A 20,006-nucleotide genomic window follows, 5' to 3' on the forward strand; every position below is an offset into this window, starting at 1 on the left:
TAAAGGAAAAATGCAGAATATCAAAAGAACTTATAGGAAAGATGGAAAATATAATTTCACATTGAAATGTCACTACTGAATAAGAAGTGAGTGCAGTGACTTGAGGGTCTCCATCCCAACCCTACTATATGTCAGGCCCTGAGATGCAAGAGACTAAACTGAGTTTCTTTTTAGTTTGTTTTTCTGGGGAGAGGTGGGGTGTGACTGCTATTTTCCAGACTTCTGCACTTGTGCTAGCTTCCTTATTGAGCTCTGGAAGCTGCAATCAAGATAGAGCTTCAGGGAAGGGAGAGGTTAAGGAGGATTGGTAGCTCAAGGGTGTCTTGTCAGTGAGCTCTAGTTAGGAAACAGGCCTGTTTTGGCTCCTGCACTTCCTTCTCTCCCTAGAGCTCTGCCTGTCAGGAGCGCCTTCCCACACAGCACTGCACTGCCATTTGCCAGAGAATTGCGGGGGAGAGGGGCTTTTCCTGTCTGTGTGCTGAGACTCAGCCAGCTCTCAGACTGTGGTTTTCTCTGGAGCCTGCAGCCCATTTGCTTTGGCTTTGTGTATTTTCCACCCGAGGAGAAACTGAGGACAAACTCTGTGAGGGGCACTGCTCCCAGGGTCACACTGAGGGCTCAGCTCTTCCCCTTATCTCCTATCACTGACCTCTAGATGGCAAATTAAAAGGTTACAGCATTGCCTCTGTGCTGGGAATCTGACTGACTTCGAGGAAAGACAAAGCAGAACTCCCAGCAGGTTGCTCTTTCCTGAGGAGAGTTTAGCAGTCTGCAGAGCTCCCGTAGAGGGAATATTCTCCACTGCCTGCTTTGCCAGGCATTGCTCAGTTCTCCAGTGTCTCATAACATGCAGGTCCTTTTGTTCCCTGTGTCATATCTCCAACATGCTTACTCTCCCACATACTATAGGAATAGAAATATTTTCTGTTCCCTGATATTACTGGGGATTTCGTTTTTGTCAGTGGTGAACTTAAAGTTCCTTTTTCAGAAATAGGTACCCTACAGCTTTTCTGCTATTCCAAGCACCTACACAGTTAGACCAAATAAATAGCATTGTATCATCTTCCCCATAATCTTACTCTTCCTAGAGCTATGTCTCAATCCTACGTCCCACATAAAGAATAATTTAGCAAGATAATGCAGAAAAGCAATGTAATGAAATCTTTACTTCTTTGTGGATGGAAGCCCACTGCAAGATTAGATTGAGGATTGGGCCTCTTGTTTTTCAATCCAGAATAGTAGAATTCTGTGGCAGTAGTGAGGTTGTTTGCCTTCCTAGAAGCTAGTCCTGGCTTCCAAGGCCATAAAATTCACTGACTTAACTCTTTATGTCTGGAACTTACCCTGGAGCCCTTGGTTTGCTTTTTCCAGGCAGATACTATCCCTCACAAAAATGTTACCCATCTCCATCAGCATTCTCAGAAATGTTCACAGAGGTAATCACCAATTACTATGGGATTTTTTTTTTTTTTTTTTTTTTTTTTTTTTTTTTTTTTTTTTTATCCAGGCTGTCTTTGCCAACTACTCACAATCCAGCACCAGTCATATATCTTTGCCAGCTGGCTCTGATGCCCACAAGACATCAAGTGCCACTTCTAGTATTCAGAAGGCAGCCAGTTTGCACAAAGTGATGCCATCCCAGATTACAGCTCCTCAGTTGGTTCCAAAACCTCCAAGAAACCACAGACAGGCAGTGATCAGAAAGGCTGCAGCCCAGAGGATTTCCAAGTAAGTTTTATCTCTTCCATCCACAATAGGGAGTTGGCACTGGTTCCCTTGAAAATGAATATTGGAGAAGAAACTGTCTACATCTGACTCTGACAGACCCTTTGGCTGTGCTGCCCAGGATAAATCTCAGAATAACCTGAGGTGTGCATACTGAAATAAGCATTGCACTGTGTTGCAGTTGTGTTCTTCACAAGGCTATGGAAGGTAACTGTAACATCATACAAAGGTAAGAACTGTCAGATTGATCCCACAGTGGGATTCAGTAACCTAGGTACAGATTGCTAGTGGCATTTTGGATGCCTAGGGCTATTCTACCTGACTTCCAGATGAGTACAGGTCTTCTGTAGATCTTGTGTTGTATCATGTGCAGTCCCATGCAGAAGTCTCAAATAGCTTGAAAGTACTAATTATGGTACATCTACATTTAGGCACTTAAGTCACTCCCTCTGTCTAATCTTTGGTGGCTAGAATCTGGTGGGTCAGGAGAGGGTGCCAAAACAAAGCACCAAAGCAATTCAATACCTTTAACAACATAATCTGCCCCTGAGCCAAGTTTTCCTGTAAATTTAACACACCATGTTGGATTTAGGCCTCCAAGCACAAGTGTTTATTTCATTTGGAATGTTTATATTGTGCCTGGTGTAATGATAGCTTTTCTCATTAACTGTAGAGATCCTTCTTTTAGTAAGCTTTTAGTTAAATAATGCTTGCTATTCTAAGGTAAATTAATGGATTTGACAGTTATCTTTAAAAACAAATGCTATCTTTAAAAACAAAAATACTCACCATGAAATTTTGCTTACTGATTATAAGTTTCCTTCCTTTCCATTTCTTGGTATGTATTCTGTTCTGTGCATTATGAGAAAATGTGGGCAAGATTTCTGTGTTTTCAGCTTCCTCAACTCTCTGTTTATCTCCTCTTAAATGGCAGAACTGCTTTAATCCAAATCCTTCATCAGGTTTTTCCTCATATATCCTCAGACTTGTTTCATCCTGAAAAATTGATTTCATAACTTCCTTCCTTGTACTTACTCTCCAGCCAGAAGAGTTGTAAAGCTTTCAGAGCAAGCTCCTGTGAGGTTTCCTGATTCTGTTTTCACTTCCTATTTAAATAGAGAAGTTTTAGTTTTAGATTACTGATGAAAGACACCTTATGAAGATACAGTCACTGTGTGAATCAAATCTGGAATTGCAAGGCCTATTTAAGGAACTTGGACAGAACTGCTTTGGGGAAGTTTGTGTATTTGCTGCCTGTACTCTTGCTATCTTAAGAGATAGCACACAGAGTTAATCCCCCAAAACTATTTAAAAAGAAAACAAGATGTTAGTAAATTTTCTCAGCTCAGCAAATGCAGATGTGAGCATCAGGTCTGGCAGGTATGCTCTGGTAGCTTTGCTATCTGATTTCTTTCATGTTGGGTGGCTCTTGTTAGTACAGGTGACAGGCTGTGTCAGTGGGTTCTCTGCTGGGCAGCAGGGATGTGTATTTGAAGATGCCGGTGTGCTGTGCTCACTTCTTGGCAAAGGAAATGTTTATCCTTGTGAGATGGAATTGCAGCTCCTTGGACAGACTTTACTTTGCTGCATTTTTGTGGTTTCTGCTCTGTGACAGGCAGGAGTGTGGGAAAACCGGAAAAAGTTCAGCACCAAAAATGCACAGAAGGGGGAAAAAAAGCAAAAGATTCCTTCAGAATTTCAGAAAACTAATCCAAGTATTGAAGGCTGCAGGGAGCCGCTCCGGAAATATTTTCCAAGTTGCCTTTCAGTCTCCAGCATAAGGCTCCAAACCCATTCTTGCCATTCATGGGATCTTGCAGTAACATTTTTTCACTTACATGGAAAACAACAGTTTTGTGCCTAGCTATATTTCCAGCACACTGAGAGCTGATAGTTTAAAAAGTGATATGTCTCAGACTAATTTGATCCATTCATTGTTGTCAGGAAAAGACCAGATACACATCTACAGAGGGGAGTGAATGGAGAAAGGTCTCTGTGTCAAAGGAATATAGGCTAGCGAGGAAAAAGATGTCTTGCATGCTCTAGCCTGTTTTATACAATCCCTGATAATTTGTACAGAGTATTTTCAGACACATTGTGTAGTCTGCTTTCAAAAAAGTCCAGTGGTAGAAACTCTACTGTGTGCTATGAAAATCTATTTAAGAATCTAGACAACCTTTTAATCAGCTAGTATCTCCTTATGTGCTATCTGGATTTTTCTTTTGTTCCTGCCTGTTGTACCTTGTTCCTCCTTCCTGAACCCTAAATACTTTCTCATGTAAATACTTTCCATCTTTTGAATATCCTTTTGCTTCATGGAGTAACCTAGTTTTGCTTAGACTTGTTGAGGTTTTGTTAACCTCAGATAGTAGTTCTACCTGCCAAGTCCTTAGTTGTCTTGAATTTGCTTATTTTCTTCAGTTTGTCAGAGTGCTTGGACTATGGCACCCAAAATTGTACTTTTCTGGTGAGACTACCATGTCCTTAGGTTATGACATGGCAAATATCCTTCTCCATAATATCTTTTTGGCTGCTTCATTTGTCTGTCAGGTTACTTTTGATTTGCTGCCTTCTCTCACTCCCTAATACTTCTTGGCTGTTTTTCTGATTTCTTTCCTCAGAGGATCTCAGGGCTATGTATTATTTCTACAAGATTCACTGAAACTAATCCCATTCTGTTGTTAAAGTTCTCGTCTCTTTTTCCTCACATATATTTCAGTAAGCCAGACCTTACTTCTGTTTGCTCTTGCACTGCCTGACTTCTGTTTCACACCTTAATAAAGATCATCTTTTTAAAGTTGTTTCTAGAATTTCTCCAGAGACAGGACTGTGATGACAAAACTAAAATCAACTTTGTCTCTTTGACCCATCTCCTCCTTTCATGCATTATCAATTCTCTCCCAGCCAGAACATGTGGCTTCCAGAAAAGGAAGAAACAGGAAGTAGAAAACTCAACTACAAACAGAATGAGATGCTCAAGATGGACATTATTGACTAATTAAAAAACTGTTTAGTAACTTGGTCAGCTTTCTGGTTGAAACATAAAGGAAAAAAGTAATGGAACAGTCAGATAACTCAGTCTTGTATTTTCAGTTCCTGGCTTCTCTTGTTTTTGTTAAAGGTGGTAGGTTGGCTTTATAATGGATTGTGCCCAAAGCAGACTCCTTGCTTAAACTAACAGAGTGGAAAACTGGGGCTTATATTGAGATGTGGAAAAAGACTGACTGGGAGAAATGGTTTAGTATGCAGTTCTGTGCTGAAATATGGTGCCATAAAATGGTCTCACAGAGCTCCATAGTTTTGATTAAATGTGCAATAATAGTTTTTTAATAGCTAACACAATAAGCTCTTTTTTCTTTCCCAGAGTCAGGCTGAGTCTTTCCCACTGCTCATGTTGCCACTACTATTGACAGGTCTGTGAACCGTGAAGAGACCTGATGATATTTTGAGATAGAGATCACAGATACAGTATTTATAAGCTGTAGAATGAAGCAGGTGTTCCCTGGAAGCAGCATTTGGTGTATGGAATCTTCACACTACAAATGACAGCATGCAAAGTAGAAAAATACATTAGCTCAACTGTTCACCAGAGTGGACTGGTGGTAAATGAAAAATCTTTCTGCTTTTAGAAATGACTAAGTCGTAATAAAAACACATTTCTGTGCTATCATTCATGTAGTAACTTTTCAGAGATGTTCTCTGTGACAGTGTCAAGAAGAGTAAGGCTTTGAACAATCTCTGACCATCAGTCAAAGAAAACATCTCAGAAAAATTGTTCTGTCAATATTAGACCACTGTATAATAGGAGAGGAAATTCTAGGTAGGGAAAAGGAGCATATTGTTCAAGATGTTATCAGAGACCAAGAAGATCACCAAGTTTGCCAGTAGTAGACTGGAACATTACAAGTTGTTGGGGATATTGATTGGTATGACATAATTTCTTGTACTGATCATCTCTGTAAATGTCATAACAATTCTATTCAGGAAGCCTTTTGAAATAAATCTTCCTTTCAAGTCCCACCACTGCAGCACAGAAATCTTGCTGCCATGTTCTCTTTTGTTTTACACAGTGCCAGCCAAAGCAAAAGAAGTAGTAGAAGAGCCAAAGTTCTTCTCTCTTGTAAAGGGGATCCACTTCTCCTGGGTTCAGGAAATCTATCCCAGAGTGGGGAGGAGTCCTGACTGCAGCTGGACACAGAAGTAGCCAGATTTTCTAGGATATACTGGCCAAGCTTATCAAATGTGCCAAAAGCAGATGCTTATCAGAGAGCAAGCCCTATAAAACACTATGGCTCTGTTTTGTATCCTGTCTCACCCATGTGTGAAGTGTCTTTACTGAGCTGGGCACATCACACACATAAACTGAGTGCCCACTGAAAAGAGGCAGCAGAACACACATCTAACAGTTACTGGAACCCCTTGGACTGTTTTGCTGCTGCTGTACTGCAGCACACTTGTTTTTTCAGCTCCTGAATATTTGGGTTAATCAGGCTGCCTGACCCTTAGACATTTTTGGCAGTAAAAGCAGTGCATCTGAGAGACATGCCTTGATTTAACACCCTGACACAGCTGGGCTCACTAGACCTGTAGCTCGTAGCCCTTGGCTAGCCTCAGATCATACACACAGATATGCATGCAGGGTGCCCTGTCCAAGAGCAACAAAGAGGAGCAAGCCTCCCTGGCTCTGGGTCTTTACATCTGTTGCTGTCCTCTTGTCAAACCTGGGCTTTTTGTAATGTGAATATATTAGTGTCAGATCTGTCTGGTTCCACTGACCTTTAAATGCATCTGTAGCATCCCAGAGATTATTAAAACAAATGTGTTCAAAATTCAGTCTAAGAAGTATTTCTCTTTCACCTATTGAACAAAATTTGCAATCCAAGGCTGGGCAGCTTAGTGCTAGTCAAGTACCTAAATTAAGGAAGCCAGTATCAGTTCTGAGGAGGAGTTAGCTGTGTAGGAGATAGAAAAGAGCAATGACAGATATTCAAATGGAGGGACAGCTGGGAGTTTTTTATTAGTATTGAAGAAGAAATGGAGAACATAACAATGGATTGTACTAGAGAAGCGGAAGCAAAACCAACACAGACATTAAAAGTAGGGAACTGAGTAAAGGCAGTAGGATTTCAGCCAGCCCAAGGAGGAAGAAAGTAGAGAGAGATTACCTCAGTTTAAGCAGTGAATATATTCTGGCACTGAAGCTTCCATCAGGACAGCACAGAGAGTATGAGGAAGTAAGCTTAGCATGGTGGGAGATCCCAGGAGCAGAGCTGAGAATGAGCTGTCAGAATTAGGTGCCTGTTGAAACTGCAAGAATCAAGGTACCCAACATTGTGGGTAGGCAGAGAAGAAGGGCAAGTCTGTAGAGATAAAGAAATTCTCTGAAGAATAAGGTAGAAGAGTGACTGTTCCCTGTTTTGCTTTTTTATTGTTGTTGTACTTTCTGGCATTCTTGATTACTTTTTCAACTACTAGTCTTGCATTCTGCTTGCAGAAGGGTGAGCTGAATATGGCTCTCAGTTGTGCTGTGTTAAGAAAGTAGACCAGCTAATTATGAGCATTGAAACTCTGTGTAAGAGGCATAAAGATCCATCTCAACTCAGGGATTCTCAGCTCCCAGAAGGACTATGCAATATCAGCACAAAAAAACATCATAAGTACAGATCCCAAATTCTCTCCAAGAGACAATAAACACAGAAACAGGCACCTCATTTGACAATAACATTTCCAGTTAAGGCTGACTGAAGTAAGGGGTTGTGCTTTGCAGATGTATCTGCATCCCCCTCCCTTCATGTATGGACTCTAATTCATTTCACTGAAGTAACTTTTAGCTGTTGGAAGCACCTGGGTTACTGGTAACTTGCTGACCTTGAAATCTGGAAGCAAAAGGTTTCAGATAAAACCATAGAAACTGCATGTGTTTAAACAGTGAATTACAATTTAAACAGTAAATAACAGTCTGTTAGTTGTCAGAGCATCCCATGGGGACTGGAGATTATGATGCTCTTCAGGGGAAGAGCTGACAGCAGCTGTAACACTGCAGAGCTGAGAGTGAAGGACTCTGGCAGAGATGAGTACACACAGAAGTCTGTAGTGATCAGAAATGAGTTTAGCTGGAAGGAAGAAAAGCAAGGAAGAATGAGGGAAGAGAGGCCAAACCAGGAATAGATGGATAATTGTGTAGATTTTTGAGTATAGAATAGATTCTTGCAGCTCTATAGCTTGCCCTTCTCTTGTGAGTAGACCAAGTGTGTTTTCTGTAGGAGAACATGGTCTCAGTTTCTCAGATTCTCAGAATCTTTGTGAGATAAAGTAATCTACAGATATAGTTTTACTGTAAGTCAGGAGCTGAGATCAATGCAGAAGGATTTGAGTAAGGTATCTGCTTGAGGAATGGCACCAGGTTACTGAAATTTAGATGCATCCCATGTGTCTCAGTTGGCAAGATAAGTGGGAAATCTTTGCTAAATGAGCTCTCTCTGCTGAGGCAATATGCAAACACTTAACTCTTGAATTTAGCATGTTTTGACAGCATGTGCATTTCTGTGCAACAGTTGCTTAATCACATTAATTCAAATCATTGGACTAAGATGACCACAGCATTGCTAGTTGCAATGTATGTTGGTGGTCCAATACAATTTACTGTCTTCTTCATTCTCCATAATCATCTTCCAAGGCACATGAGACAATTAAGTGTTTTAGTTGCACCAAAGTTTTCCTGGTGGCTTGATTGTTCATTTGTGTTGCTCTGCTTTTTTTAGAGTCAGTTGCTGTCACTGCCTTTTCTCTATCACGTTCAGGCACAGCTTCATGGTTACAGTCACAGTGAGATATGGAAACTTGGGGAATTCTCTGAGAGTTTTATCTTTCCTTGATCAATTATCTCTGTTTAATTTTATGGTTTTACCTCTTAGGATCACCTCCACTGAAAAGCAACTGGATGGATTCCAGATCAGCCTTCACAGTTCTGCATCCTGTGAGCCAGGGACATATTCCACAGGTGAGTGACAGTGCCAGAGACTGTGAAAGCTGGGATGGGCATGCTGGGGTGCTTTCATTTTTTTCAAGAACTGGCAGGAAAAAAAAACCATCAGCAAGAAGAAACACAGCTGCCTCCTGTACATGTAGTGGTTCCTAGGTAACAGGGTTCAGCTGTGCAGGGAATTTTTACTCCCTGGGATTAAAAAGACTAAACAGAAGGGAGCAAAGGCTGAGTTTCATAGAGTTGGAAGACCCTTTAAAATACGGCTGGAGAGGAAAAAAAAACACCTTGGCTCAAATGGTTCCTTTTTGCTTTAGACTTTGGCTCAAGATGCTCTCTTGTTTAAGCTTGGCCTGTAATAAAGGGCCAGGACATTCTTTACATTTTTCTTTGGTCTTAAAGAAAAATGTCTTAGTGCAGAAAGACATAGCTGAGACTTGTGAATCAGCTGCACAGCAAAGTCAGTCAGTAGAGGTGAAATTACCCGATAGACAATCACTGAGAGTTACACAATCAAATCTTCATCATTCCCTAGTGGCTAATTAATTCAAACAGGTTCATCTGCTGATAAGTTCTCAGCAAATGAGGACCCAACCAGTTTCTCATTTATGCAGACCTATTGGCAGGTGGAGCATAATCTTGTATATCCATACTACCCCTGGCTCACAGTAATTTGTGACAGTGGTGTAATGGAATATATGGACACTTTATATTCCAGAATGCTTTCAAAAATTATGTTTCTGATCTTTTGTTTTGCAGTGGTACTGTGAAAACATGACTTAAATGTCACTAATGCAGTGACCTCTGTGTTTTCAGAGGCTGAAAGAAAGTTTGTGGAGGGGTGAACTGCACAGTTTATTTCTTGGATATTTCTCTCTGAAACGTAAAATATGACATTTTCATTATTTATATCAGTGATTTTTTTGCTGGTCCTCTAGCACAAACATTCAGCTTTACAGTTCCAAACTGCCTCCCACAGTTTACCACCTGCCAAAAACTCCAGTTACCCTACCAGAAATTTTATAGAGTGAATGGCCACAGTCAATATAAAACACCCCAGAGTACATTAGAACATGGCAGTGTACTCTGGCATATAATGGGATTATCAAAATAAAGAAAATTATATCAGCCCTGTGTTATATGTGTTACATATCAAACCCCTGTGTTATATATCAACTCTGTTATATATCAAAAGTTTTGGTCTAGTGTACAGTGCAATTTTACTTTTTAGTATAGTGTGTAAAGCAAGGTTACAGCTAAACTTAAAAGTAAATGTAAAAATTGAGTTCTCAATATATTGACAAAACTGTTTTGTTGAGTGGACTTACATGAAGGTGTTTGTATGGTAAATTCTGCCTTCTTTTTCACATTTTCAAGAGTACTGTTAGAGTTGCCACCTTGTAGTTTTAACCTTTCCAAGAGAATCTCTCCATCTCCACTGGATGCTGTTATGTGTGTCCATGAAAACTGTAGGTAGCATTTTGCTATCCTTCCCCCTTTCTGTGAATACCTACAGAGTGCATGCATGAAGAGGGATGATAATATTAATGATGGCATGCAACAGCCAGAGCTGGGGGAATAATCCAGGCTAGATAACAACTGTAAAGTTCAGAGTAGTCTGTGAATACTTATAATCCAGTGAGAATTGAGAACTTCAGCTCATGTTTCCTTCTGTAGAACTGGTCTAGCTGCATTGTGCTAAACTGCCCTCTCTGAAGCTGAAACAGAGGGTTAGCATGCTGTTTAATTAAGAGTGTCAGGGCTTGGGTAAAGCCCAGGTTTGGCTAGTAGAACATGATGGGTGGGTCACTCAAAGCTCCCTTGCTGCTAAAAGGGGTACATAGCTCCAAGAACAGTGCTAAATATTGCCGTGATTATACTAACCAGAGCAAAATGTTTGTTCTTGGAAACTGGGGAATAATATTTTCTTCAGCTTTGCACCAAGCCACTGGTATGTGTCAGAGGCTGTTGTGCCCAGTTTCTGTGTCTCAGAAACTCTTCTGCAGTAGTAGTCCTTGCTGCAGGAACAGCTGTTTCTCTTCTTCACTCTCTCCATTGATTGCTTACACTAGGGCCCCGATTTCCCCTCAGCAGCAGTTTACTTGGGGTTACTGTTTCACATGTATTTAGTAACTTAGATACCAACTAGAGAGGTTGGACACACAAGTCATAAAGCAAATCACAGAATAAACTGCAAGCATTTAAAGACAGAAGGTTGTGAAAAACTGCAGATATAAAAGAGGAACCAGGCAGAACCTCTATAAAAACATATAGACACAGATGTTCAAAAATGTCTGAGAAGCTTGAATAGGCTTTCTCCTCTAACAGCCTATCTGAGAATAGTTATGGGGCTCTGTGTAGAAGCATAAAGGTGTCATGAGTTATCTTACCTCTAGCCAGGATGATGTTCAATAGAAGAGAGAGTCAGGCAGTATGGAAACTTCTAACTAGACTGTGAGTGCTGTAACTAAAAAATAGCTGTAAAATAGCAGTTGTAGACACTGTTGTGCAGTGGGCTCAAGCTCTCAAGAGCAGATCCTTTGAAATAAAAGGGAAAATAAAAGTCAACATTTCTGCAAAGTAGCTCAAGATTCTCAAACAAGCCACCATTAAAATAAAAAAACCTCGTCCTCATTGCATAGAGAGGCAGAAGTTATGGGAGCTGTCTGTCACTGGTGCAATGAGAGAGAAGGGAGAAAGCCTCATGACTGTAGAGACAGGAAGCTAAATTTGCAAAATAGCAAATGGGGGGTTATTTGTAGTGTCTGAAGAGACAGGTTCTTAGCAAAATTTGTGGAAGTTTAGCAGGACTTATTATAATAGAGAAATACTAAGAATTATATATCTGGGGAACATTTAGATTGCTTGTGACCTGATTTTTCACTGAACACCCAGCACTAGTGGGTTTCTGAAAATACAGCTGTTATCACATTGCTTTTTTTATTCTGTTTTACTTTGAGGGTCCCTCAGCATTATGTGGATTGTTTCATGGAGTTTAGCAATTCAGTCAGTGTTATTGAAACAGGGTGATTTTGAGTTAAGGAACCAGTTCTCTTTTCAAAGTCTTCTTCAGAGTATAGTTTGCTGAATAACAGCTAAGGACTGTGGTTGGTTGTTCAGGTCCAGGTTGTCTTTGGGAGGCTGTGCTTGATATATGGAGGCTGGGTTTGAGTTCAGATGATGGTCAGAGTGGTCATTTATGTTTTACTGTATGTTTTAAGAATGCAAGGTGTATGGTGTTATTTTGCCAGGTTTTGCTAGTTTATTTTCCTTTCCTCTCTAGTGTCATTAGGTAAATCATGTGTGAATTTCTTTTCTCAAGTAAATGAAGGTCTAGAAAAAAAAAAAAGATGTCATTTTTCCACCAGAATGTAGCTTTTGAACAAGCTGGCAAGAGATATCAAGTAATTGTGGTAGTTATATGTCAGTCTCAAAGTTAGAAAATAATTTCATTTATTATTTTTCATTTTTGAAAATGATAAAACAAAAGAGGTTTTGGGTAGACAGAGGATGAAGAGCACTTGATGAAAGCATAACAGCATAGTCACAAGTGCCTTCTTTGTTCCTGAACTGGACTCTTGTCTGTAGGGGCCTGGAGATAGGAACAGTTTAAAAGTATAGTTCACCCCTCAGTGCAGCTTAGAGTAGATGCTCAAGTTGATTTTATTTGGTTTGGTTTGATTTCCAAAGGGTAACAGCAACTGTTGAGATGCTGTGTGAATGACACCCGTGCTCTGTAGGCTTTTCTCCTTCATTTGCTTACAGCTTCATGAGAGATTTTGACATTTTTATTTTAAAAGCTTCAGAAGACAGAACACCTCTGGGGTTCTGTTTTGCTATGACAAAAACATAATGTACTAATAAACTATATAATTACAAACAAATATGAATCATGATTAAAACTGGGCAAGACTGGTGGCTGGCTCCAAACACAGGACCTTCATCTTTCCATAATCAGACTGATTGAAAGTAATGCAGTTTTATTGTGCTGATGTTTATATTACTAGTGTCCACATAACTTTTCCACTGTGTCTGCTGAGAGGAGGAAAACAAATACAAGAATTAGGGGAGGTAAAAATTAATAATACGCATTTCAAGTTTGGCAGTAAGACTGCTTATTCCTGCAAAGTCTTGGATATCTACCTAGTCTGGTTGAAACCATGAGTCCAAAACTAATTTATTTGTATTTTAGTTCTCTGGACAATAGTTGATGCAGAAAGTGAGTGTCAAACTGGAATGAAGCTTCTTGAGCTAGTTGGTATAGACTTGATTTTATTTCCCATGATTCTCAGTTCTGTAGCTGTGCTTAATTGCAGGGTGATGAACAGTTGTCTGTTTATTTTAGACATTCACCTGCCCCCATATCTCCATGAATGCCAAGTCCAGAAAGTATGCAACTCTTTGAAATAAAGTGTGTTATCATCTGTAAGGGCTTAAAACTGCATCTTGAACTGCAAAGAGTCTAGAATAATATGGGGATTAATAAAATGGTTTGGATCTAATCCATGTAGAAGGCAGACTGCTGTTCTTCATTTTCTAGTGATACCCTTCTTTAGGCTAAGGTGGAGAGCAGTGTCTGAATGCTGTGTGTAAGCAGTGTGCTCCAGTATGAAGCAGTGAATGGAGCCTGCTTGTCAACTAGGGACAGTAACAAGCACTTTTGTACTTGCTCTTCTCACCATCTAGCATCCAGATTTTTTTTTCATTTTACAGAAAATATACAAGTAGACTGTGTATTTCTGAAGTTTTTCACATCAAGGTTATTGTGTGGACTTTCAACACAAGGTCATGTTACTATATGTCTTGTTATTGGAGACTCAAAGTTAGAGTTAGCATTGGAAGTGCTAAGTCTTGACTGGCTATTGTCTACTCAATGCTTGAACATTATTCTGGAAATGCAGCATCTTTAGATTCATTTAGCAGGTATGCAAATGTACAAGCTTCTACATTGTCCTAGTCCAGGGAAAAAAGGTGAATAGAAACAGCAGGCATATAAAAAAGACACCATCACTTCATATTTTTTGCCATATCTAAACAAACAAAAAAAAGGTTGCAATTTGGAGATTCTTTTATCAATGAGAATCTCTCAGCTCTCTTGGAGCATAAAGGGTGGTGATTGGATATAATATGTACTGTTACCACTGTGCATGGCCTGTGTTAGACTTCCAGCCATTTGTTACAGTGGGATGGAATTCCCAGCTGCCCAGCCTTGTCCAGGCTTCCTCAGCTTCTGCCAGGTTCCCTGCAGCCTTGGAAAGCAGTAGATTGTTGAACACCAATGTATTTATTTTTATGTTGTTACCACATTCCCAGGAGGAACCTTGACTATGATTTCAGCTGGTCTCACCGCACTGTCCAAATCCTTCATCAGGAGCAGCTGGGAAAAGAAATCCCTCAGGTTTCTACACAGCACATTGCTGGTACCCTGCCTCCCTCTCACTAATCCTGTTAATTCCAGTCTTCATTTGCCACCCTCCTGGTTCTCTGTGTTGTTGCTGTGACTGATTGCACAAATGGTCTTCACTTTAAAAGATGACCTTGAATTGAGCACCTCGAGTGACCTCTACCTCAGACTGCTTTGACTACTCAGGCACAAAGTATCTTATGACACAAAGGAGCAACCTTTGATGTCACATCATTACTTATCCTAGTCCAATGGAGTCAGGATGAGCTCTTCCACATAAATCTTTTCAGAACCACCTGTGTGGCTGAGAAGCTCTGGGTGGATCATAGAAGAGGGAGCTCCTGTGTGATATCCAAACTTTTCTGGTGTGGTCTCTTGCCCTGCATACAGCCTTTGTTAACAGCAGTTCTGTCACTATCTCTCTGTAATGCTGTCTCCATGCAGAGAAAGGATCATTGAGAAACAGAATCATACTTTTATCATATTTTGGAAAGCAGTGGAGCTGGAGTTGAATCCTGCTATTGTGCCTCTATTTTTGGGAGGTCAAAGAATCAGTTACAATGGAAGATATTTAGTTGCACATTTGTTCTTAGAGTTATCTTTCTAAAGCCATTGTTTTTTTATGGATCACAAAAACATCCTGAATAATTTCTCTCTTACCCCTACTGACTTCCACAGTGTTATAAGGAGGGCACACAGGAAGGGGGTGAAAATAATTTCACTCCCTGCTTTAGTTGATGAATCAGTCCAAGGTCAGATAATGACACACAAGCCTGTGTGGGCCAGAAGGGAAAGGAGAAGGGTAAAGAGGCTTTCTTTTTACCCCATTTCTTAGTACTCTTTGGAGGGGCAGGGAACCATTATCTCATGACTAACAATGAGCAAATATTGGTGTTTCGAATCAGTACCTTTAAAATAGACACAAGTTATGAACAGGACATGACTATGTTTGAGTTTACCCAGTTCTGAAAAAAGTGTATGTAAGTCTCATTAAGTCTCAGCAGAGTGTAAAGTGCTGCCAGAAGCAGCATTCCAGGCCCTTCTCAGATGATAAGAAGATAATATCCAGCTCAGCCATCACCTCTCAGATAGAACTGAGGGTCGGTGTTCCTTCTAATCATCAAAAATTATGTTTATTTCTTAACTTGTGAGAGCAACCTGCCTCTCACATCTTTATTCAACCTTTTGCCTTTCTTTTATGAAAGGAAGGAGCTTTTTCCTGTTGCAGCTGATCTCATGCCACTGGAAGGACATTCCACATCTCAGGACTCTTCCTGAGAAAGCAGGAGAAAATGGAAAGAACAGTCTTTAGAATCAGCTTCCCTGTCTAAGAGCTAGAACTCAGTTTTAATTTTGGGAGTCTTCACTTCTGACAAACTCTGAAGCAGGAAATGTGATGATTGCAGGCAGTTGACATTTTTGCCTGATGGGGAATTGGGCATTGCTTGTTCTCAGTAGTGAGGTGATGGTAAACTGTCTGTTTTCCTTACTGTGTTGGAAATGTCATTCAAGATCAGGTGTGCAAAGACTGGGGAGAGGTTATATAATATTTTGGCTGCTTCTGTCTCACATCTGGTCCTTTGGCATTAAGCTACCTATAGAGAGGATGCCTCTGCCCATGCAAATTGGATTTTGTTTTAATCTGGCACTGTTTTATTGAGGCTAAAAATAGAAGCCAAAATGTGTGTGAATAGGCTAAAATGTGTGTCTGAAGTTATGAAATGAAGTGTGGGGAAGAGCCAGAGAAGAGAGAGCCACACTGAACCAGGGAGTAAAGAGGTAAATAAGAGAAGTCAGAAGGAAGGCTGTCAAGTATAGAAGGGCATTAGCAGTTGGGATGAGTATGTGGTGTTTTTAACATGGGGAGCAGGAAGGTTTATGCTGACTTCCACTGGTATTTCTCTACTTGTCAGTGAGTCTCCTTGCTGCTTTTTTATGCAGGAAGACTTCTCTGGAATACAGTTGTATGTACTGTTCATGACATACATTCCTCCCCACCCGCCAGGAAAAATTTCATGACTTGGAACTGCTGCTTTCCCTTGCCTTCCTGGTCCAGCAAGTCAGGTCAAAATTGTGCCCAAAATAAGGGGGAGGGAAGGCTGGCTTTCTGTTGTCAGCTGTCCTGGCTTGCTAGTGTCAGTCACCCATAGATATAAATAAACCCCATTTATTTATTGCCTTTCTTAGTTATACTATATGCTATCAAGAGAATGCTGGGCATCATTCTAAGATCAGAAATTCACTCTGGGATAAAAAAAAAAATCTGAATTTCTAGAATAATCTTAGCTTTTCAGGGAGAAAAGAGGTGCTTGTTTTCAACACTAGATTCAGAAGACTTCAATATGCTGCTCAGTTCTCCCACAAACTTTCTATGGGCAAGATGAAACAGTCCAAACTAGCTGTAAAAAATATTAGCATGAGTTCCTGACCCAGTATGGTCATCCAGCCTTGTGCTCATCTCTGTCTTACTCCTGCAGCTTGGAAGCACAGTAGATTATGTGCTGGTTTGTGAGCAAGGCTATGTACATCTGTGCTGGGAAAGTCTATGTGGCACTGAATTTTAGTGTGCAGATATCTCTTAAATGACTTCATGCAACTCCTTTGATTTTCTTGTGACTCAGAATCATATCCATAAAAGAGAGGTAATCCTTTTCTTCCCACTGTGACTGTTCTGAGTTTTTGAGGTGCAGTCATAGATGACATAATAGTGTGTAAACATGTGGACAGACATATGGCAGATGCTTTGGCACCTCCTGGCAGGCAGAGAATAAAGGAGGCTCATGCTGTTGTATGTGGTGATTCACTGCAATGACTCTTTATCACTGGAGAGAATCACCCCTAAATGTTGGCTTCTGTCAGCAATGAGCTCTTTTTCTGTTCCCCCTACTCTACCAGAACCTCCATCTACTCAACTACAAGGAGGTGGAATGCTCACCAGTAGCTTTGAAATTATAATACTTCAGAGAATTATATGCATTAATAATTATGAAATTTCTGGATTAGCAGCTCTGCACTCTTGTTAGGGACTTACATGTTTACTTGTAGGTATAGGAATGCCCCTCTCTGTGACAAGTCCTCAAGGTAATCATGCAAGAATTCAAAGAAAGTGATTTTAACTCAGTTTGTGAGAAAAGACCAACTGTGCTATGCATTTCTGTATAAATAGGAAGGCTCAAACATCTTCAGAACAGGAAAATGAGGTTGAAGTTGGCTGCCTTCTCTCATGTATCTTTGTTTCCTTAAGTTCAGCATATTGTCAAGGGATAAGTTTCTGGACTGGTATCCTATCTTAATGCACATGGTTGACAGTTTGGTTACTAAATCAGTTTTCAGACTTTCTGTGCAGTGACATAGCTGGCAATTCCACTTTCTAAACATCTTTCCAGATCCTCTGTGATCTGTGATGTTTGGCTCTATGCTGGACTTTCAAGGAGAGGGTATTTTCTGTAAATATAGCAATGTTTTTAATAAACAGCTCTCAACAAATGTCACTCATGTTTAGGAGCAAGCTGATGTGCCAAATACACAGGACAAGCTTTACCTTCTAGATTTGCTGTAAAATGCCAGCTGTCCAAAATAAGCTTGGTACATTTCTAAGTGTTTTGACTTTTTCTTTTTGAAAGGCTATCTAAGGATGTTTAAGTAAAAGAAGTAAAGATTTGACATTTGACAAAAGACATTGACATTTTCCCATAATCTGCCTAAGTAGTTAAATGCTGTAGTGATGTAGAAGTCAAAATTGTATTTTTATAATAGTGGGGGGGGGAGGGGGCAAAATTCCATATTCCCATTTTGTTTCTTTTTAAAGATCAACCTTTTCACACCCCTAGCTCTCCTGCACCAAGGTTCTCAGCATGTGTTGGGGTGGAGAAGTAGACTCCCATGCAAGCAAATGAGTAAAAGACCCAAAGAAAGAGAGAAAGCATACTGATATGGAAGAAAGATTTAGAGATGAGTCACATGAGTCAGAGGCAAGAGTGAAGAAAGTATTCTGGTGCTTGGAAAAAATACCAAAAGTACTTTTCCACACACTAGCTTACTAAGTTAGGTTTTGTTATACTGGTCTGTGGTCTCGTCTATTGTGGCAGAGTGGTTGTGTGATAGGGACACCCATGTTTCTGGTGATGGCTGAGATTTGCAAAGCAGTACAGCAGTTTTCCCCCAAAAATAGTCCTCCATGATTACTCAAAATCTGTGAGTTAAAAAACCTATGTTGTTTTTTTCCCCAGCTTCTGCTCACAGAGAAGGATTAACACAGAACGCCAGGTGAGGAATCCCAAGAGTTGTTTCAAGTGTGGGACAAAAGAAGAAGCAGCAGCAGTGGCTTCACACCATCACGTTCTCATATCAGCCAAAAAAGAGAGAGAAAAGAGAGAAGAGGAGGCTTTGGTGAGAGAACAACCCACTGAAAAGAGTATCTGAACATCTGTGAAAGCAGATTGCGGTGATACACCTGCAAGTGGAGGTGAATAAGTTCTTCTGAGAGCTTCTGCTGCTGAGTCTTTGTCCCTTCCTTCATTTCTTCCTGATCACTAGTGTGAGATCTTTCTGTAAGATGAGAGATCTCTCCTGCAGCTGTTCTTCCTAAAGTCCAGGTTTGAACATAAAGTTTCTTTTGCTCAGCCATTTCAATCTGTTCTAGTCTGGTAATAGCCAAGATTCCATGTTTTCATCACATGGCAACCATCAGCAGAGAAAAATATTAGAGCATGTGACTGGAGATGTCTGTGGTGGTTGCCATCTTGGATTTTGGCACAGAGCCATAGAAATTAAAACTTTATTTAAAGTAATTTCATTTGTTTGTTTTGGTTATAATTTCAGTCATTAATTCACACGCCCAAAATATTTGCTGCTGTTATACTGGACAGGATTTTAAATCTGTCTTTGTTTCACTGAGGTATATTTGTATTCTCTGTGGCTTATTTTGTATTTTGATTTCTGTTTGTTTAGACTCTAAATGTTTTTAATTGGCTGATGTTTTCAGACCCAGGCTTGAACCCTAAGGTCCAGGTGGCTCTTATCAGTTGCAATGGTGTCTTGGTGAAGCACTCCAGTCAAAATTTGACTAGTGTTATGAAAATTAGTTTGCTTGTGTTAGAAAACAATGTCAGCAGCTGGAAATTGTATTGGAGAGAAGATCCATCCATCCTTAAAAATGAAAAGGAAGCAGCTTCAGTTCTGACTCTTCGTTGGTGCCAAGTTAAACTCAGTATTTTGCAACTTCTGCCTTGTCCAACAGTAAGGGGTGTGACTGATAGTTCTCAAAGGTAAAAATTTTTCTCTATCTTATATCAGAGTCTTCAGAGATTGGATTCAACATCCTGTTCGATCTCTTTTCTTACTCCATTTTCCTTTGTCTCTTCTAGTTTGTATAGTCAGTGTTAAGAGATCATTCAAATGTGTTGACAAGTAGATAGTGATCAAGGGACTGACAGAAGAAACTGTATCAGAGGGGGAAGGTGTTTTCTCTTCAAATCATTATGTTTGTGTTCACTCTTGGATTCCACATGTTTTCTGTCACTCAAGACCAGATAAATTCTGAGAAGGTTAAATAATTATGTTCATACCTTATTAGTTTCACCATCACTTGCTTCAGGCATGAATTCATAGGACAGAACATGCATTTTTCTGTTTCTGATGCACTCACACACGTGACACACTGAATACTTAACTTGTCCAAAATGCAGCTCTCTGATGCAGCTGTTCCCTTCATTAGCTTATCTTTCATTTCCATAAGACAGTCACGATCAAGTTCACTTCTTCACGTTTTTGTTGGCTCGTGATGAGTGAAAGTTTAGTTGCAGAATTTGTTATTTCAGACTTATGCACATTCTCAGCAGCTGTGGGCTTCAAGACCACAGACTTTATGTCTGTCTGGTCACAGCCTCCTCTGCT

The 20,006-nt window shown here is 40.1% G+C and overlaps 1 protein-coding gene across 2 annotated transcripts in view; it reads left to right on the forward strand.

The window, feature by feature from the left end:
• TTLL5 (tubulin tyrosine ligase like 5) overlaps positions 1 to 18,912 on the forward strand; it is a 117,517-nt gene extending 98,605 nt beyond the window's left edge. For both annotated transcript variants that reach the window (XM_079309549.1, XM_079309548.1), the window contains exons 32-34: positions 1,508 to 1,728; positions 8,640 to 8,725; positions 18,341 to 18,912. In XM_079309549.1, the coding sequence (XP_079165675.1) occupies positions 1,508 to 1,728; positions 8,640 to 8,725; positions 18,341 to 18,381 (348 nt within the window). In that variant the 3' untranslated portion in view covers positions 18,382 to 18,912. The remainder of the gene's footprint in view (positions 1 to 1,507; positions 1,729 to 8,639; positions 8,726 to 18,340) is intronic.
• The last annotated feature ends 1,094 nt before the right edge of the window (positions 18,913 to 20,006 follow it).

Source organism: Erithacus rubecula, assembly GCF_903797595.1.
Source record: "Erithacus rubecula genome assembly, chromosome: 6".
Classification (NCBI taxonomy): Eukaryota; Metazoa; Chordata; class Aves; order Passeriformes; family Muscicapidae; genus Erithacus; species Erithacus rubecula.